General features: G+C 41.7%; 1 protein-coding gene and 1 long non-coding RNA gene across 2 annotated transcripts; one reads left to right on the top strand and one right to left on the bottom strand.

Moving 5' to 3' along the window:
- Nucleotides 1–1,929: 1,929 nt before the first annotated feature.
- Nucleotides 1,930–13,842, bottom strand: LOC138117096 (uncharacterized). The gene is made up of 4 exons (XR_011154506.1): nt 13,706–13,842; nt 13,415–13,478; nt 2,577–2,670; nt 1,930–2,175 (listed from the first exon to the last, which is right to left on the bottom strand). It is a non-coding gene; the product is annotated as an uncharacterized lncRNA (long non-coding RNA).
- A 3,328-nt stretch (nt 13,843–17,170) lies between these two features.
- Nucleotides 17,171–21,079, top strand: LOC138116963 (histamine H3 receptor-like). Its single transcript, XM_069026834.1, has 3 exons — nt 17,171–17,396; nt 17,465–17,631; nt 19,870–21,079. Exons 1-3 carry the CDS (start codon nt 17,171–17,173, stop codon nt 20,755–20,757), a joined length of 1,281 nt encoding a protein of 426 aa, XP_068882935.1. The 3' UTR covers nt 20,758–21,079.
- Nucleotides 21,080–22,062: the final 983 nt, after the last annotated feature.

The following is a 22,062-nucleotide window of genomic DNA, read 5'->3' as shown; positions in this document are numbered from 1 at the left end:
TACGCCAACAGCCCAAATTGTTGTAAACGAGGCTGAGACTTTTTGGAAAGAAAAGCCAGCCCGTTTATTTATTAACAACTGCGAGCGGGGACCCAAGCCCAGGCTCCGCATGACAAGCCAGAGTCAAACAACACACAAAAAACTGTGACCCACGGGGTACTCCCTTGGACACTTAAGTTCCACAGGAGGACCCGGGACAGAGTCCCAGGACAATTCTTATGCCCTCTGTCAGTTCATGATTGGTGTGTTTTGGATCCTTCCTCTGATTGGCCCATTTCTAGGGCTTCTACTCCTCTTTATCAATACGCATTTTTGTCCAGTCATTTCTTGAGGGCGTCGAAGCTTGGATGATTTTTCATCCAGCAGCGCTCTAAGCTGTTTACATCACCTGCATGAGGTAATCTTCTAGTCTATCACATCATCACATCCTCCATTACATCCCCACCTAGTGTTCACACTTCGATATTACACCCGTACAGTTTCGCAATATCCTCAATTAACATGTTAATCTGTTTAACTATCAACTCCCCTCTTTTACTTCTCATGAACAGTAACAATCAACGCCCTGAAACAAATTCATTTATTACACAAATCATCCCGACATTACCGGAGTTGGAACTGCCGTAGGTCCACTGAAACCAACCCTTGCCCATCATAACCCCAAGAAGAGAATGGCTTAGTCCCCAAGACTTTTCTGTCATATGCTGTCAGACTTTAACCATGACAGTGGGCATGGGTGTTTAACCATCCACTTGTAGTTTTAATCTATCAAAATGAGTTACAAAATTACAGTTAAACACCTAAGCAAAAGCTTATTTTTTGGCAAGCTCAGGCTTTCAGTGCAGCGTGTTTGTAAATAAAGTGTCTTTAAATTGGCACATTTTAAGTTTAACTTGATTAAATGGAGGGAAGGGATGCCGTCCAGTGGGATTTTCACAGGCTGAAAGGGGGCTCTTGGAGAAATTCATGCAGTTCTATGAAGCCAAGTAAGGTTCTGCACTGGGTTGGGGCAATCCCAAGCACAGGTACAGGCTGGACAGAGAATGGACTGAGACTATTCCTGGGAAGAAAGACTTGGGGGTGTTGGTGGATGAGTAACTATATAACCATAAAGTTATGGGTATGGAGGTTTCCATATTATTTAGATGTTTAGGATTTTTTTTTCTCTAAATAAGTACAATGAATTCAAGGACTCCTCAGGGCTTACAATGGGAAGATGAGTTCTTCCAAACCAAGGTGAAACACTGGCACAACACTGTGATCAGGACAACCCATTTACCCCTATCAGTTTTGTTTACAGAATAACTGGCAGCAGACTGTGTTCCATTTTATAAGACTTACACACCATTCAGTTAACTATCCCCAATCCTTGTAAAAGAGCTCTTTTACTTCAAACAAACACAGCCCTGGCAGTGATTGCTGCTACAAGTGTCATGGACATATTCAAGCTCCATTTGGTCATAAACCTCCACTGCAGTTGGTTTCCTTCCCCTCATACTGGAAATAGAAACAGTCCTCTTATTGTTGGAAACCTTCCACTTTCCAGCTTGCATGTGCATGCAGGGGCACAAACTATCAGTTATTTTCTTGAGCTCAAACAGTTATTTTTCTCCCTACAATGTTTATTGATCCAATTTATTATTGAGCATGAATTAGTGCTTTCCTGAACCTCATTGGGCAAGTCACAGTCTGTCTCCTTTTGCACAGCACGCTTTCCATTTACCTCAGCTGCTCTATTTTGCACTTTTTCCCATGCTTAGTTTTTTTCTTGTGTAAGACTGACCAGGTCTTTGTGCAGTGCAGAGGACCGGCAATATTGTACATGGAACATTGACACTCAAGTTTGAGAGGATGGAGAGAAAGTGGCTGCCCTCACATTCTGTTCTCAGCTCTCACACTTTTGAATGATATCTCACTGCTGTTGCTTCTGTGAATGAGATGAGTCACTGAGATGTTTCTAAAACCCCCAGCCTTATCTTAGGCCCCAAACAGATTTTTTCACCTGCTGTTTCCCTTGAAATACTAAAACAGTGAGGAGTGCTCATATGCAGAAGTCTGTCTTTTGAAATCTGAAACAGGCCTTCACTTCAAAACTTGACACAGCAAATAGAGTTGAAAATCACAAAAGGTCATTCACTGCTTCACAGAAATTAGTGCAAGAGCCACTACATAAATCTAAGGAAATGCAGAGAGGAACTAGTGTCTTACTACTGAAAGATAATGGTTTTTTTGTATTTCAGTAATTTTAACTGAAGAAAACACAATGGTAAAACAGATCCCACATGTGGGATTTGGCTCATCATGGTGTCCCAGACACATCACGAGCAGTCAAATCACAGTAGTTCCAATGCAGGTGCCACAAAGGCATTAGTGAGGCTGTGGCAGCTCAAAGCCTGGTGGTAGCACACCCCGCTGGGTAAGAGGAGCCTCAGCTGTCCACAGTGCAGGTGTGGTGGCTCCAGTTATTATAGGTAAGAGCATGCAGCCAACAGGGCCAGGACATCCCTGCCTTCTGTATGTGTGCTTATGAAAAAACCCATTCATCTACAGGAGTGTACGTAGGAGAACAAACTCACCTGGTCACTCTCAACCAGAACTTCATTGTGCCACTGATTTCACTGGAGCAATGTCTGTTCATGCCCACTGAAAATTTGATCCAGAGTTAAAAACCTGAAGAAAAACAGTAGAGTGTTTTAGCCAGTGTTCTTATCCAAAATAAAAAAAAATCTTTTCATTCTAATTTGCTGCTTCTACTAGCTCTCTTTTGTGGACATACATATATCTCATTTGAGAGCACAGACTATTTCTGCTTTAAGATGTCTTGAAATAGTGTCTTCTTAACCATGTCTCATTACAAGGCAACCTTAAATTACAAATCAAATCCAAAGATCAAATTATTTAATTACATGCAATGAAAAAAATTGTTCATTAATATAAGGCTTGCAAATCAGAAAATATCTATGAAATATGTGGAATAAACAGCCGAGACAAACCAGCAGAGATGTCATAGTGATGGGAAAGAAACAAGTATGCACAAAAGAAAAAAATCTAGAAAGAGATTGCTATGTGCGACAGTAAAACATTCCTGTGTATTTTCCTCGTTTTGGCACACATTTTCTTTGTTGCCATGGCAATTATTGTAGTCTTTCTAGGCCTCCATTTCTGCACTATAAAATGCAGATAATATTTTTTACTGCATATGTTTCAATAATTCATTTGCAAACCACTTTTATGGGGATGGATGGTGTCACAAAACTGCAGATTGTTGTTAATTAGATGGCTTATTACATATTGGGTTAGATAACTGATGTCTTTTGACAGGTTATCTCTTCAGTCTTTATATTTTCTTTTGTAGCAGTATAAACTTAAACCATTGTAAATCTAAATGCATTGATTCTCACTAGGAAAGCAACTGAATTTTGAAAACCTGTTCTCAATTTTTTTCAGCATCTTCTCAATATTGGCTTTTCAGGAAGATACTGGCTGGCTTTAGGATTGTTCTAACAGCCACTTTATATGTAAAAAAATCCAGTAACAGCATTGCTTATTTGGATTTTCATGTTTATAGACCATTCTTCTCTTGCAATTCACTTTAACTGCTTCCAAAATTCTTACTGCTTTCCCTGCTGGGCATTGAGTTTTTCCTAACCACAAACATACCCGGTACTGCCAACCACTTAATTTTCAGAAATTCAAGTTTCAGCTGACTGACCTTGCAAACTGAACCTTGTGTCCTCTTATCAAGAAGGTGGTAAAACAGATTTTAGCCCTTTTACTCACTGAAGGGGATATTGCAGTTCTGTTTTCAAGATCCACTGAAGAGCAGACACAGTAATATTCTAGGAAACCCTGCTTTGAGCAGGGAGATTGGATTAATGACCTCCAGTGGTCCCTTCCAACATTACCCATTCTGTGATGCTGTGAAAATGCTTCAGTAGAACTGGATGCAGCTGAGAACTGATCTAATATTGGTGAGGCATTCCTTTTTTTCCTCTTTTTTTCCTTTCCTTATTTTACATATACTGAGACATATTTTACATATATTGAGACATATCAGCTACTCAGCTACTCAGCTGATACTACAGCTACTCAACCATGCTCTCATCTGAGAGAACTTTCAATCTAGATATTGATTCACAGAAGGACTCTACATTATGATGGAAAGTTCAAGCTCATGCAGAGTGCTTGACTAAGACTCATTTACAACAGAAGAGCTATCAATCATGTTCCCTAGGAACTGGGTAGGCCCCTTCTTCAGGTACTCATCTCTCTGGAGAAATGCCTTAAAAGAGCAAGGAAGCTCTTTTTGAGATGCTTCAAAGTTTTCAGGAGCACCAGAGGCATAAAACAAGCCTCATGCAAGGTGTTCCTCAACTGACTGCAGAGGTACAATAGGAACACAGCCCACAACAAAATGTTTTCTTTGTTTGGAGATAGACAATAGGCTGGCAGATTTTTCCAACAGATGTTAAAATTGAAATTAAGAATTGACAGGAATAAATAGAGACTTTGGGCAAAACCAGAAACTGTAGACAGGCTTCAGCTTTATGACTAATGCTGTGAGCTTCATGTATCAAGCATTTAGCATTGTATAACAGAGTGAATGCTTTGTTTTGCCTTATTACTGTCAAAATTTTCACTGGTATCATTGCCATTACTGGCCCCTTAACTTTCTGCTGCTCTAGAGCTGCTGACCATATCTTTGAAAGAATAGCTAAGATGCAGTGACTAAATGTGAAGATGAAATCATGATAACACCAGATGCAGAATGCAATAAACTGTTAGGCACAATTATGTCAGGAAGAAGGCATGGTTGAAGAGAATAGAAATCACTTGCACTAGTGATTTTGCATGATCACTGCACCTCTTCATTCATTGTAAACAAAACAAAATTAAATTTACTAATGATGCAACAGAATGCAGCTGTTGGAGATGGGATATGTTTTAATCTATGCTTCCTTTCATCTCAGTTAAAATTTTGAACATGGCCATTTAAAAGCAATTCTCCTATAATTTTGTGATAGTTCAAGTATTTCAGCTTTTTTCCAGAGGACAGCTGTGTTGTTACCGTGACAACTAATGTGTAGTAATGATGGATTTAGGTTTTAAAAATTAGCTACTAAAGTGTGTCAGAAAAGAGATGAATTAGCCTGAAGTGATTTCTGACAAACACTTGTCAGTGGGTTTATGATTGTCTTAGCAGATGGCAGTTTGGGAAGTTGGAGCTATCTCAGTGTGCTCCCTCCAGTGCCAGCTAGAGCAGAGACAGACACTTCAGTCTGGGCAACAGAAACCAGAATAAGGAATGCAGAGTACAATGGACTTGTGGATTTGGTTTTCTGGTGCTGATTTGGTTTTCTGCAATCTGCTTAGCAATTTGTGCATGATCACAATAGTCTTATTACATGCTCCTAATGACACAACATTTAACTACACACACACACTTACATGATAAAGCCAATTCTTGTTCTAACAGAATTCTTAAGATATTTGGGAATTATAAAAACATATTGAAGGCCTTTCAGGAAAAAAAATGTTTCAGACAAAATACATGTCTTCTGTTCAGTACAGCAGGTACTGGGGTACATTCTAAGGTCTGTGGTTTATAAAACAATAGAATATGTGACCCAGTGATCCCCAACAACTGCAATCTATTTAATTAACAGAACAGCTTGTATCAAAAAAGCAGCTTTTTTTTTTTCCTTCAAAAACATATTTTGGTTATTTAGTGAAATGCTTTAATTCAAAAATGACAATGAAAATATTCATTTTTACCCATATACACTACCTTTAAATTATACCCAAATAAATAAATAAATAAATAAATATTAAGTAGTGTAAAACAAAGTATTATTTTTCTCTTTAAAAAAAACCCTTTCATTTTATCCAAACCAATTTCCTCTCTGGTGGCCCTTTAATTAGCTGCAAATCTTACCCTTCAAAACCAGACCCCTATTTATTTAAAAATAAAAATGATAGATCTTAAAAGTATTTGAAGCCACTGCATTTCTTTCCTTTGTACATATCCCCACCCTGGAAGACTGTCTATAATGTAGAATACATTCCACTGAGATAGAAAATGGATCTTGGCCAGCTAAAAAGAAAACAAAATTAAATTAAATTAAATTAAATTAAATTAAATTAAATAATTTCCAAGTTCTTAATGTTGTTTTTATGCTCTTTTTTTAGATAAACCTTTTTGTTGGGAGCAAAGCAAAGCACTGTGTGCTGATGAGAATCCATTGCTCTGTCTGTACGGTCGGGCTTCTTCACAAACTAACTAGAGATTGTCCTTAAAACAGGACTGCTGCTAATCAGCTCTCTCCCTTGCCAGCTTCCCTCCTTGCTTTCCAACACAGAAAAAAATTATATTTTATTGCTTTTTCTTTTACTACATCCTTTTAGACTCCCTCCTCTGATACCCTTGTTCTCTGAATAGGATACCTGTCATGCTGTTTGAAATAAAGGGCAACTTAAACGCAAAGAGTATTCCTGACATAGAAAGCTCAGACCCATACATGGCAGGACAGTGTCACTGGAACAAAACTTGGGGGAAGCAAACAATAAAAATCCAGTTAAAGCTGCATTAAAGCATAGGCAGTAGAGGGTGGCCTAATTCCCACAGCTCCCAGGCACTATTGCTGTGGTGCACTCAGCACCTGTTCCAGGAGCTGGTGTCACATGGAAGCATGGATGTGCTCAGGTGGGTGGGAAGTGCCTGGCAGTGTGGTATTCCCAGGGGATGACAACAATTTCTGTGTGTTCATGACAGTGCTGATGAATAAAGGCTGACTGACTTTGTTCATGCTCACCTCCTATCTCATCTGTAACATATTAAATATGCAGCCTCCTGCTAGACAGATAAAACTCCACTATTCCAAATCTTGTTCATAAAAAGCATCTTTTACTAACACCCTTCTCTTGGTATCAAGCATTCTGCAGCACTTGTAACCACACCCCTGGCATGTGCTCATCACTGACTTTTTCATCCCAGATTCCCTCCATTCATTAACTCCATTCCAAGTACAAAAATGCAGAGGTTCCCATGTTGTCAGTGGCAACAATACATCAGTCATCACTACCACAGCACCCTGCATGACACACCAGCTCCTGTTTTCCTGCTGAAGTCTGGAGGAGTGAGCAGGCACTGAAATACAGCAGACGACCTGAAAAGCCTTCACAGGAATACCATCAATATGCTTCTAACAAATGTGCCCAGTGAGAGATCCTGCTTTTGACAAGGCAGCAGACAGACTACTCTCAAAAGCTGCCAAGAAATGGCACAGTCCTCATTCCCCACATCACAAAAAGGTGTTGCTGTCCAGGAATTAACACTGGTACTGAGCCAGATCTTTCACCTCTGAGAAGATAAGGCTGAGAGGGGCAGGGAGAGACAATGTTTTTGTTCAGAGCTCTGCTACTGATAACAGGAAGATAACAGCAAGTGGTTTTCTCTAACTATCAAACAAACCTGGTCCAAATGGGAATATCCCATGTTTACATACCTTTACTTTCTATGTGCCTCATCCATCCTGATCTGTAGTAAATTCCTTGAGCTTATCAAACATTATTCTTTATAGAACTCTGCTAATACCAACACACAGCCTGGCTTTTCAAAGTATATAATAGGTGAAAATGAAATGTCCCAGATATTGCAGTGGAAAGATTGAAAGGAGTTACTGCACTCATCACTTGTCCAATTAGCCTGGGAAAAACAACTTGTCACAACTCCTTGCCAGAATTGATACATACTTGGGAATGATAAAAACCAGTAGCTCTTAATAAAAGGGCAGGACCAAATCTGGTTATTTTCAGTGTTAATCACACTTACACTGAGCTGTTGTACTGCATGAGAACCAAAACATCCTCCAGAAACTTGCATAGCCAGGACAAAACTCAAAGATAAAGCATAAAAGTAGGGGCTGAAAGACCAAAACAGTAGCAGAAATCCCAGCAAAAGCAGTGAGTTTTAAGAGAGGACAGAAAATGTATTTGAGGTGTGTCTGTACCTATGCATATAAACATGCAGAGAGAAACCTTACTCAGTCTAGGAAAAGACAGCATGAAATCAGTAATAGAGCAGATTATAGCTGCACCCAAAAAATGCACAAGTGATACAAAACCCCTCTCCTAGGTACTAGAAGGGAAAGTACAGCAAATATTTTACCTGTGACTAGAAAAGGGACTGACTTCTAGTGAAATCAGGTTAGCCTAAATACCGTAGATATATGGGATGTTCTTATACTTTCCTCATTATGTTATTCATTTAAGCTTTCTGAGGCCCTGGTTACAAATAACATCATATCATATCATATCATATCATATCATATCATATCATATCATATCATATCATCTTACTCTAAAGTAAGAAAGCTCAGCCTTGCACCACTGCTCTCTTCTAAAGCATCTCCCCCCAAAGCAGCTACTCAGCATGGCCCTTGTTGCAGGCTTAACACCCTTAACAGTTACTGCAGAGCCATGAACTGTAACTGAGAATTCCTGCTCAGAAACAGGAAACCTTGCCCAAATTATTTGTTTGCATAGTTTGTTGGGATCCTGGTCTCATATGGTTATCTGGGGATAGAAGCAGATCCTTCAAAACATGACGGTTTTGTTGCAACCAAAACAGATGGAGACACACAGCCTACTGAAGCAGCAGCTGGAAAAGGCAGCTGGTTCATTTGAAGCAGGCAGCAGCTCTGCTGGGTTTAGGTAGTCCTGTTAGCAAACTGGAACTGGAGTGGAGACTGCTCAGGATGTGGTGATGAATGTCCTATTCTGCTGCCTCTGCAGCTGAGAAAAACACAGGCTGTTCAGGGAGCATCCCTCCTGACACTGGCTTAGGAGCAAAGTCTGTACAAGATTCTGAGTAAGAAAATGAAGCTGCTAACAGCATATCAAATTGTGATAGCTAGTTAAAGCAAAGACTATAGCCATAGAGAACAAAACAACCCTTATTTTCTTAGTTTCATGTCACAGATGACTATGTAGAAAAATATTTTAAGATTACACCTTCTGGTTGGTTTTATACCACTGACCTGCTGATTGCCAAGAATCCCATCCATTGTGCATCTCTGCTTCTATGAAAAGTTCCTGTGCAGCCACAACCTCTGCATGATCACTAAAGAAGAGAATCCTAGGAGGGAAAAAACCAACAAAGCCCAACAAACCAAAAGGTGCTGAAGAGACACACAGGCAACTTCCACAGACATTGATGTATTTCATAGGAAGGCAATGGGAGCTTTTTCTTATGGAATAGATTCTTCTTAGCCAATAACCTCTTATTGTTTAAGAGTTCCCATTAGGGCTGGACTCAAAAGGGTTGTCACAGCCTGAAAAGATGCATCAGAGCTTGATTCTAACTGTAAGGAGCCCTTGAAAACCTACACAGGTGAAGAGAAAAATGCCAAAAATATCTATCATTAGTAACTGTACTATCATTTTCATTTACCATAGTGCCACCTCTCAGAAAAACCAGCATGGATCAGTCATGATCAGTGTAGGGGCTAATACCTTTGAGCATTTGAGAAATGTTACACCCTTTTCACCTTAAAATTTTCAAAAAAATTCTTCACCCTGTCCATGGAATAAATAAAGCTATTGCTGCATCAGAGAAAATCTGAAGATTGATCTGGTGGAAGAAAACTCATTAATCTCTATGATGAGATGACAAGTTCACCACCTAGCTAGAAGCACAGCACCTGTGTTTCTACTTCATTTCAATTATATTCTTTATACAAATAATAAAACTGAACTCATCATCAAAGGATGAGTATCAAATTTTAATACAGCAGATTTTTTATTTTCCCTCTTACAAGCAAGATGAAAAATTAATTTGATGAATCTATACTATGTCCCATCAAACAGACATGCATGAGTGAGTATTCACAGGAACTTCAGGCATCTAAGTCAAGTTCCAGTGTTCAAAGCCAAGGTCACTCTGGATAGTCTTTGGGAAGCACAGACTCCAAACGTTGGTGTCTTGATTAATGCTGGCAGGCAACTACTTTACAAACTCAGCAGAATCTGGTTAATTTACACCAATACCCCTGCAGAGCAACAAATGAAGACATGTAATTCACTTAAAATTAAGACTGGGATGTGAAGCCGCATGAAAAAATGCAGAAGAGTCTCATTGATTTCTATAAATCCCAGATCAGTTTCTTCTTCTGACCATCTCTTAAATATTTCAGGACCAAACAAATATTCCACTGAAATCTGTATTTTGACTCTCTTTGACAGCATACATGGGTTGTTGTGGTGACAGTTTGAAAGCTACAAAAATGCAGAGCGATGTCAGAAGCTGGTTTTTTATTAGTCAGACATAATACACATACATTGAAATCCTTGAATTTCTTGGTTGAAAGGTCAAAACTTTAGTGAAAGGCTTAGGGAGAAAACATGAATTTTTTTTATGAACAGGATGAGGTCACTTGTAACATGGAAGGAAGTATAAATGAAATCACAAGTTATATCAAAATGCTAATAATATTAACAGCTGAAGGAAGATAAAAGGGATGGAATTCCCATTCCTGAACTGGTACTGACAGCTGGTTCAATGACTATAAAATACAGTGCAAATCTAAAGGCATGACAATCCCCCTGACAATAATTACCAGGTGTTAGCAAGAAAAGGGCATTTTTATTATTACAGATGTACCTAGCAGAAATATTATTACCCATTAAAATCCCCTATTATTCTGCTGTCAGTTACCATCTGTTAATGAAGTCTTCATGATCTGACAGCTCATTCTTTAATTGTCATCCTGTGCCAGTCTCTGGTTCCCAGCCACACTGTGAGCAGAGCCTTCACATATTACACACATATCATGTGCTGAGTTTTCCAGGCTTTCACCTCTGACATCATCTTTATCTCCTCCCTAGGTGACATCCTCCTATACAGCCAGCCCATGGCTTCAGAGAATTGTTTGTAGACTGGTAAGTTACAGACTTCTGTGCTATTCTGACAGTGTGGAAGAGTATCCTTATGATCAAGCATTTCTTTCATTTATAATTCTGAAGTTGGCAAGTCTCCTGTGAGACACGTCTACTCGAACATTTGTCATTAAGAGGTATTTAATGCTAATTATCCTGCTATTCCTTTACTCTCTCTCAAGAGTAGTTTTTTAGTTTCCATAGATACCAGCTCTGTAGCTCTGTTAAACAGTACCCTTTCACAAAGTTGTATTTTTTTCCCCTCAAGAAGAAACACCTAGAAACCTGTACAACTACATTTATGTTGTAACACCTCCTATGCCTCTCAGATGCTCCTCTCCCCATGTGATATTCCCACCACTACACAGAGTCAGGAGCTTCGGGTGTCACACTGTATGTGGCATTTTAAAAAAAGGTCCACAAAAACTAGCCAAATGAAAACTCTCAAAGAAACAGACTTTAATTACTTCTCTTCTCAATTTTAGATGGCAAAATCTCCTTTGCAATGAGTCGTGTATATGCTGGAATTCTACAACTAGAGCACTCTCCTGGGGAATAAAAAAAAGGCCAGGGGTTATTCATCAAAAACCAAAGCACATGTCCAAATAAACAGGTTGCAATTCCCTCTTCTCCCTGCAATAGCTGTCACTGCAGCACCTCTAGAGATGTGGGGGAACTCAAGTTCAGTTTTCTCCTCAGTCTTTCAGCTTCCATCCTGAACACGTGAATGAAGAGAGGACTAAATGGTTCTACCTCTGCCACATCACAGAAGGAAACATGAGCCTAAGATATGTTGCAATATAACCAAATTTCACCTATGTAACTCAAACACTTTGCCTTTTTGGCTTTGAATGGTCTGACATCAGGCCAGGTCTGTGCACTGCTTTCCAACTCAAATGGCTAATTCTGATAATCTCTTTTTAATTTCAGAACATGTTTCTGATATCCTTTTCTCCAACACACCAGGTATCTCAGTTTATCACCTTATGAATGTTTTCAGAATTGATGGTCATTTATTATTTAATCTTGCATTGTCCTGCTAGATGCAGGCTGCTCTCAACAGCAGACCCCTAATTATGTTCCCCTTTGATGCATGCATTCATCATCTGGCTCTGGTTATGATCAAGGCAGAGATTGTGAAAACCACGGGCTAACATAAGAACATCCAAACAGATCAGGCCTTAAATCCTGTCTCCTACAGAAAGCTTTGCTGGGAAAAGAGCATGAAAACAAAGCAATCACATAATGAAACTTCCCCAGAACACCCTCCTAGTCTCCAAGGATTGGCAGCACAGGCAATTCTTGAGAATGAAGTTGCAGGTTTGTGTTTAATTACCCTCAATGGATGAATTATGGTCAGAATTTACATGAACTTTCAGTACCCACTATGCCCAGGGACTTCTGATACAATGATAAAATGCATGTTTAGAGATGCTGGGGAGAATATTATAAATCTGTGCTTATTATCAGCTTGCTATGGAAATACCTTCCTGGCTGGGGCCAGGGGAGATACAGAGGGCAGATGTGCTTCCAGCTTATTCCTGGGGAATGCTGGACCAGGAGGAGACACAGAAAGCAGCCATGCCTCCCACTTATTCCTGGGGAATGCCATCTCCTGGTGGAAAAGAAGGTGTTGTGCAAATACATTCAAATGGTAGAAACACCGTTGCCTAGAACTTGAGTATCACTCTGGCTAGAATTGCCAGATTAGCAAGATTGTGTATTTGGACATTATCAGTGCAAATGAAAGAGGTGACAAGCCAGGGGAAACGGAACTTTTCCAAGGATTAAGGAAGAAGGAACTAAAAATGTCAAATAAGCCACAGTCTGGGTACCTCTGATTTTTGCAATGCTCTCATCACCAATACATTGTTAAGAGATATTTTGGAAGTCTGTCCAGCTCTCACTGAGTGTAACCAGAGAACATTTGGTGCTCTGTAATGTACTTGCAGCCAAAACTGTGATGACATCCTTTGATGCTGGCAACATAAATGAAATTGCCTAAGTGAAATACTGATGCATGAAGTATCCAGGATGGGAAGCACAGCAATGCCACACATGCCAGACTGCTGCACTGGTAATACAGGGTACCAGGAATAACAGGTGAAACTGGTGAATGAATCCAGAAGGAGCAAAAGGAAATAAAGCTATTTGTAGTGCCTATGTTTTGTTACCATCCTTCTCAGTGATAGTAAAATTCTGGTGCAAATTGCCTATGGGATGACTATTTCTACTCATTGCAGCCTAATTATCCATGTCCTGAGTTAAATCATATTTCAAATCGCTCATCTGTATTCATCAAAATCACAAGTCCTATTTCTTGACAAATTTTTATAAGACAATAAAGCCAGACACCAAGGGGGTCCCAGGCTTGTGATATTTGGTTGAATTCCCACGGAATGGGACATGGCAATCATGGCCTCCCCCGAAGTGCACAACACAGAGCAGACCCCAATCACTGCAGGCTGGCTCTTCTTACCTCCCTGATTCTGCCTCTCTTCCACGTGCGAGCACAACAGGGTTTCATTAAGCAGCAAGTCACACTAGAAGAGGATGGAAACCAGTTTCTTGATGTCTGAGCAGGTGATAATGCCTCTCACACCAAAAGGGCTGCAGTCTGCTTTTTTTGTGCTAGAGCCATTCCCTTCCAAGGGCCTTAAAAGTGGGCTGGGATAACTCCAATCAGCTGCTGCTACTGACACCTTCACCAAGATCCCTATCCCACAGCCACATCATTCACAGGACTAAGTTCTAGGGGATGTTTCCTTACCAAGGAAAATACCTCTTTAGTAAATGGTAGGTAACATTGTGTACTCTGAAGCAGATGCCTTTCCACTGGCACACATCAAACAGTTGACTTTTCTCTGCATGTGTGGGAACAGGTAGAAAATGTGAACGGTATCATATGCAGGAAGACTTCTACAAAACATTAAAAAAAGATGAAGGGAATCAGTATGCAAGCAAAACCCTGGCTGGCAAAGGGTATAAGACTAATAAGAAATGCTCATGGCAGAATTTAGTTTTTGCCATTCATTTAACTAGGATCAGCTCCAACAGCAGGATTTGATTTCCCAGGTGATAAAGCCTTATATGCATTTTCTCAGAGAGTCTAAAAGTCATTCTTTTTTCCCGGCCAAAATACCAATCACTTCTAGCAAGAGGATAGTTGACAACAACCTCTAAATACTAAATGGGGCTATTAACAAGCAAATACTTCGTCAAGATTTGCAAAACTACTAATGTATAGTTCCTTTTAAAGAAGTGAAGGTTCCAGCTATAGCATCCCACTCTTGAAATCTGCAATAATTGCCCTTCAGTTCACTACAGAGCAAAGCTTCAGTAAAGCTTTGGCACCACAGAGCTTGTGGCATACTGAGAAAACTGCCCTGCATGTGAAATCTTAGGACTGAAAGGAAGTATCTCTGTAAAGAACAAGAAGAACATTATGTACACTGTGCTATTTGGCAAAAGGCACAATGATTTAGCCTTGGGTTCAGATTCAAGCAAAGACCCAATGTAAATGTATTTATTACCTTACTTAACTGTCTGCAAAGAAGATACCTGCTGAGGAGGTCTTCAGCACCCTGTGGCCCAACAGGCTCTACAGCCAGCTGGAGTGTAACCCCCCCTCCACGTGGTTTCCCAAGACTTTTTGGAAGCTGATTTTGGCCTGTTCTGGGAAAAGTGTTAATCTGTCTGCAGTGTGGGAAAATCATTCTGGTTTTCTGTCATTGCTCTGGATATATTCACCCACATATGCTCGAGTCATGGGAAATGGCATTATTCAGACAGCTCTCAGAAATTACTGAAGGATGTCTTTGGAAGTGAAAACACTTATCAGGAAATCACAGGAAACAAAAGTTAAAACTTCAGAACACATCAGTGTTGATATGACTTGGAAAAGAACACTACATTTTTAATTATTTTCTTGGGCTATTGTCATTCCTCTTTACTAACTCTAATAATTTATGTTTCTTGCTCTGAGGATTAGAGAAAGATAAAGAACAAAATACGTTTTCAGAAAAAGACAGTAGCTCAAAGGACATAAAAAATGCTTTTTCAGAGTAAAAGAAAATGCTTGAAGTCTGGATTTTAAAACCTGCTGTTCTGAGAGTGCTACCCACCTAATGCACACTTGGTCTCTGGACAGCACTAGCACTTCTTCAGCAAGAAGTCTCCAAAATGCAGAGTTATGGACTGATGGTTCATGTTCTTAGGAACAGAGTTTTGTTAAGACATCACCCTTGACAAAGCAGCAATAATAAATGAGCATTAAAAGGCAATAAAGGTAACTATGGGACTTACTGAGAATCTCAAAATCTGCCAGGAGGTAAAACACTACAAAAGCTACTTCACATAAAGAACACAAGTTTACATGCTGCAAACTCACTGAGCTACTATAAAATTACTTTACATTAGAGGAGTTAAAGAGTATAGCAATTATTCATGAAAGAATAAATTCTCCCATGTTTTCCTGGTGCTTGAGATATTTATTTTTTCTCTTTTGAATCTCTTGGCTGACTCTTTATCTTTTATATACCACAACACAATCAGAGAGCAATAAATATCACAAACTTGATCTTGTCCAAACTGAAGTGAATGGAAAACTGCCCAATTGAGCTCAAAGGGCAGAGAAAATGAGTCCCCAAACTAGAGGTTAATAAAAATCACTGTGGTAACAAGCTTCATTGCTCCTTTCACTTTTGTTTTGCATGGCTTTACTTATTTGCTTTAGGGAGATAATGATGTGGGGGCATGTAAAAAGAGTATTTTGCTCACACACGCTAGATATGCAGATGCCATTTCTGTCTATGGACTGACCGTATCATAAGCAGTGTAAATTGCAAAATATCCTCAGTAGAGTTCCTGATTTACAGGGATTAACTGGCCTGGAATTTGTACTTCTAGCATTGAAAAAGGCTTGATCTTTTCCCCTGAGTAGAAGGCCGGTCCACTGTTACCCTGAGAACACATGCTCCAACCCAGACAAATAACAGAGAAGTTATTCAGCTGCTCTTGTCTTACCTGATGCCCATTGGAATAGTTCTCTTTAGAAAGCTGCTGTAACTGCTTCTAAACTTAGTTCAAACTGCTGATTTATGCAAATCTTTTATAAAAGAGGAGTTTACCACATGTGAAACACTGGCTGAATTAAGGGAAGATTATGCATTGGTACTGAGCAAGTTCTGTTGTCTTTTAGTGATAAAGGGGCCCTACCGAAGGCAGCAAATCCCAAAGTGCTTACAGCCTCCAGGGAACTCTCATGGAAAGGGAGGCAAAGCCCATCTCTTAATGGCCACGTATTTTAGGGCAGATGAAGATCCAGTGGGTCAAATCAGGAGAGTAGAGGTAAAGCTGTATTTCTTCTTCTGAATTACCCTTCAAGTCAACAAACCTCAGCAGTCTGAGCAGCTCTTTCAGGGGTCACTGTGTCCCCCTCGTGCTCCCCAGGCCGCCTAAGCCATCTTGCCAGCGGCTGAGGGAGGCCCTGGCCCTTTCCTGGCTGCTCCTGGGTTCAGTTTTTGCAACACATCTGCCTTCTGTAGTAAAACTGGCTGACATTACTGCTACAATGCACTTTAAACACTGTCCAAGTCCACTTTTTAAAAAAGAGACGTCTCAGAAATACCTCATTCCAGCAAATTTTGTGAAAACGAGTCGCCAGGCAGAGCACTGAGCCCTTGTTAGCGCTGCCACGGAGGGGAAGGCTGAGGCAGCCGCAGGCAGAGCTCAGCAGAGGCAGAGGATGGATCCCCTGAGGGCGAGAGGGCAGAGCCCGCCCGGACTGGCAGAGAGCAGAGACCATCTGAGAGCCCCACGGGCCACGGGGACGAGCTGAGGTAGGGCGTAGGAAATGAGTCACAGGAACAAGGCAGGCAACCGCGACTTCCCCGGCAGCAGCTGCGAACGGACTGGGAGAGACCGGGACAGACGCTGGGAGCGTCAGGGCCAGGCACGGGGCGCTCCCGCCGAGCCCCACAGCCCCGGGCTTCAGCCGCGGGCAGGAGTTTAGCGGCGCAGGCCCCTCCCCGAGCGCCGCCACCGGACTCCGGAAAGTTTTGCCGACGCGGCGCCGTCCCCAGCAGCGGGTGGCTCGGGCTGGGCTGGGCTGGGCTGGGCAGGGCAGGGCAGAACCGCCCGGCCCCTCGCTCCGCCCGGCGGGCCTGAGCGGGGCGGGGCGGTGCTACAGCCGAGAGCCAGGTCCGGGTAGCTGCGCGGGCTCTCCGCCGGCACCATGGGCTGGGACGGGCTGTGGCTCAACCTGTCCGGCAGCGCCTGTGCGGCGGGAGGGCCCTTCCCCGCCGGCACCGCCGCGCTGCTGGCCGCGCTCATGGGGCTGCTGGTGCTGGCCACGGTGCTGGGCAATGCCCTGGTCATTCTGGCGTTCGTGGTGGACCGGAGCCTCCGCACGCAGGGAAACTTCTTCTTCCTGAACCTGGCCGTCGCCGACCTGCTAGTGGGTGAGTGCCGGGGCGCCGCGGGAAGGGGGCTGCGCTCCGCCCGTGTCACCGCCGAGCTCTGTCCGCAGGCGGCTTCTGCATCCCCCTCTACATCCCCTACGTACTGACGGGCGAGTGGAGGCTCGGCAGGGGCTTGTGTAAGCTGTGGCTGGTCATGGACTACCTGGTGTGCACCGCCTCCGTCTTCAACATCGTCCTGATCAGCTTCGACAGGTTCATCTGCGTCACCAGAGCGGTAAGGGCTGAGCAAGGGGTGCCAGCGGGGGCGGTAGCGGCTCCAGGGATGCCCTTCCAGGCAGGGTGGTTTGCTTAGGTCGCCTGGCTTTCAACGCCCTTGACCCTCTCTCAAACAGCACATGAGACAGGGGTGATCGAGGAGCTCCCCTCAGTCCTGAAAATAGTTCTGGGAGTGATCGGCTTTGCCAGAAAATGCATTTCCTTCTCACTTTTAGACTGGGAGAAGTACTCTACCTCTACTCTACTCTACAGGCAGAGGCTGTGTCTGCAGAGGGAACAAGGTGTACTTATTTCCTCCCCAACTGCGTCTCGACTAAGCTTTAAAAGTATTACCCAGCTGAACCAGATCTGCTCCCTCAGGACACGGCCGTGCCCCTGTTGGCAGCTGATAGCCCACGGCAGCCCAGCCACAGCCCGGCCGTGGCACAAGGCACAGACCTCCTTGCAGTGGGTATCAAACTGTCAGGGGAATGCCATGTGTACAGCCGTGTATGGGTCAAAAGTGGCAGATTATAAATTAACATCTTTCAGAGGATGCAAATGCTATTTTGATGTAAGAGACACAGAAATAGCTCAAGCCATGCCTGCAGCATGCCAGTTATTAAGAAAGGAAGATTAGACTTTGCACTTCATTTTCACCTAGACCATAATGCCTAAAAGTATTTTGGATGATGTCAAAATAACATATTTTACCTGTTAATAGGTTTCACACTTCTACACACACTTCCTGATTATGTTCCACCCACATTTTCTTAAAATGCGCATTTAGTTTCGTTGCTCATTGTATATCACAAACAGTACAAAGAGGCTGGAGAATCAATTCAGCAGTTAAATGCACCTTGGTGTTTTACCAACTTCTTTTCAAAGAGGGAGAAATGAACAGATTAATTCTTAAACAGTCAACACTCAGAATTCCTTTATTGTCTAGGTTCTGAATTAGCCATGAATTTTTCTTTCATAAACCAGTCTCTCATGACTATGCACATAGTATAAATATATAAACTAGATGGTTTAAGAAACAGAAATGGAAACTGGTCATAATAAATGAAAAAAATCATCCACGTTAAAATACTTCAAATTAATCCCTCATATAAAAATCCCTCCCCCAGCAAGAGTACAGAAAATGACTGTTGGGTTAGGGCAATATGAGAACATATGAACAGGAATATCTGAAGTTCCAAATTATTCTCCATCTCAATGAATATGGTAACTTCCTCCAAGACTGCTCCTGAAATCACTTGGATTTTTGTTAAGGACTCCAAAATCAGACCCAATTCAGACACACTCAGGTTTCCTCAGCTTTGTGGCTCCTCTACCAGAACAGCACTGGCTGTGGAGATCAAGGCCCACAGATGGGGGCAGTAAATATGAATCCTGTACAGAATTTCAGGCTGAGGATTTCATATTCCAAACACTGTGCGACAACACTGTGGAGATGTGAAGGGTGAATTCCAAGCCACTGCTTGAGTCCAGTACCCCAGGGAATCAGAACAGAGAAGCAGGCGATCATGACTAAGATTCTGATGAATGCTGTTGCTCATATGGCTTACTGACTCAGTATTACTGACACACTTATTGTTTTTGCACCTTAGCTTCTCTATTTTCCAAATAATGGAAGTCAGTTATTCTTCTGTAAAGTACTTTGCAGACCACAACTCCATCTATACACCTTAACTGCAAATAGCTATACTGCAAGTACTTCATGAAAGAATGAAATTAAGTACATCAAACAGAAAAAGATGTTGTATATTAAAAATTTTTTGTGTGATTTTCGCATTAAGAAAAAAAGTCTCTCTACAAAGTAGAAAGAAAAAAACTTGCATGATGTTCTGTGAATTCAAACCGTTTTACGTATTTCAAATGATTTTAAAAGTCCAAATAAAGGGTCACTTTTCCAACCATCCTGTAAACAGGTATCACAGGTAATGCAATTAAATATAAAGCAACTGGTGACAACCAATTCTAGGAAGAGCAGTGGTTATTTGCTTTGAAGGAGACTTGGTTTGCTAGCTTTTAACATCTGAGCGCCACTCTCAGAACTTACTCAGTCACCTTGATAAGGTTTCTTGGAAGGCATATTTCAGAAATAACTTTTCTGTGCTACCAGTAAGCTTGGTACAACCCTCATCCCAAAACCAGTCTCTCACCAACCCTCACAAGTGACTGAGGGCCATGTTCCAAAGCAGCCACATAACTTTTTGAGATGCGTGTAATGTATGTGACTTTTGTCCCTCAGGTCAGCTACAGGGCTCAGCAAGGGATGACCAGAAATGCAGGACTGAAGATGATGACGGTATGGATTGCTGCTTTTCTCCTCTATGGGCCAGCCATTCTCAGCTGGGAGCACATTGCACAAAAGAGCATTCTCCCTGAGGGAGAATGTCATGCAGAATTCTTCTACAATTGGTATTTCCTAATGATTGCCTCTACTATTGAATTCTTTACACCTTTCATCACTGTTATGTACTTTAACTTAAGCATTTACCTCAACATCAGGAAACGCACATTGCTCAGAAATGAAAACCTCTCACCTGCTCAAGAGGACTGTGAAATGCATTTCCAGGGGGGAAAAAGGGAACACACTATATTTTTTGTAAAACCAGCTAACAGAGACAAACGTGAGAAGAGAGCAAGCAGCCTTCTTCCCCCAAGAAACACTCCAAGGCTTCAGGCCTCAGCTGAGCTTGGCAATCAGCCATCAAATCTCAATGTCAGTCATGACCTTCCACCCCTCCAGGTGGATGTAAAGACCAGGCATCCCACAAATGGCTTCTTCAAAGCAACAGAAAGCCTTTGCCACCCCAGCAGCAAAGTAGACACTGCTAATACTATGGCAAACAGATTTAGACTTTCCCGGGATAAAAGAGTAGCAAAGTCTTTAGCTGTTATTGTCTGTGTGTTTGGGTTGTGCTGGGCTCCATACACACTCCTGATGATCATCAGGGCAGCCTGCCATGGGCACTGTGTGCACTATTCCCTCTATGAGATCTCATTCTGGCTTCTGTGGGTGAACTCGGCCATTAACCCCGTTCTCTACCCACTGTGTCACATGAGCTTTAGGAAAGCCTTCATAAAACTCCTGTGTCCACGAAAGGCCAAAATTCATCCTGACATTTTGATGTGAAAAGTAGGCAGGCTGACAATAGTACATCTTGTATTTTTGTGGGAGCACCAAAAAGCAAGTATTGCAATACCTGCAAATGTTTATGGAATACTGGTAAGTAGGCACAAATGTAGATATTTATGAATATTTAAAAATACAATCATCCACATAGCTGGAAAAGTCACAGCAATTAAAAGAAAGGTCATTTCTTAAAGCTCTTTGGGAAAAGTAACACCAACAGCGTATTTTCTGGTAATGGGGCACTAGTGTTGAAGTGCTGAAAACAAAACATTAACTTTCATTGCTAATAATTAGAGTTCAGGCTCTGTCACGTTTAATAACTGTAAGTATTACTGGGATTTCATAAAGCATTTATCTTGGATCTGCTACATCTTATCCCAAACCCACTCTAAGACACCAAGAGTCTCAGTTAAGTCTAGGATGCTTTCCCCTCCCCACTTAGTGGCAAGCCAGACAAGACATGACCAAGGAAAAAAAGTAAATACAAGAAAAGCATGAGAGAGGAGGCAGCACAACAGTGATGTTACCAGAAAAGCTAAGCAACTGTAGCAGGTAAGGGAGAACTGTTTTGAGTGAAAAAGGTGATGGAGACAAAAGAGAGTGGAATATTTAGTTGAAAAAAAGTCCAGGAACAGAAGTATAAAAGGGTTTTGAGCTTTGTAATAGGAGATACAAGAACTGGTAATTTATCCACTAGAAGAGTTTCACTAGGCATTAGCAGTGACTTCCTGCCCCCCACCAGGATCCTGCATGGGCAGGAATCTACTGAAGTCAAAACTCCTTATAGGGCTGAAGGTATTACTCAATGTTTTGCTGTACAGATAGAGTAAGCCTAAGTAGTGTATGAGATCCATGACAGAGCTTTAGGTAAACTTCCAGGAATTTTTAAAACATTTACAGTCGAACTTTTACTGCTTCCAGCTAGGTAAAAATAAAAAAGTGTTGTTTTCCCCTGCTCCCGCCCATTGAATCTTTCCATCCAGCAAGTCATTAGTGGTCAAGAAAGTATCACTTGAAGTGTTTAGCTGTTTCCCAGGTTATGCATCATAACTGGCACGACTCAAAGTCTGTTACAATTTACAGCCTTGCTACTGCCCAAGAGTGTTTCTGCTATTGTGCTGTCCACAGGAGCAGCTCACACAAACTGATCCTGAGTTTGGAGTATATTTGTCCCACAAGGTGTCACATCGAGCATCACTAATGATACAAGTTTGTTCCACCATCACGAGCACTAACTGCATAACCTAACAGATGCTTTCCTTTGCTGACAAGTGATAGTTACTGAACAGCTCTAGTTGTCTATTG

The sequence above is a fragment of the Aphelocoma coerulescens genome, chromosome 11, assembly GCF_041296385.1.
Source record: "Aphelocoma coerulescens isolate FSJ_1873_10779 chromosome 11, UR_Acoe_1.0, whole genome shotgun sequence".
In the NCBI taxonomy this organism is placed as follows: Eukaryota; Metazoa; Chordata; class Aves; order Passeriformes; family Corvidae; genus Aphelocoma; species Aphelocoma coerulescens.
Note: the sequence above shows the minus strand (reverse complement) of the source record. Positions and strands in the feature narration are given on the sequence as shown.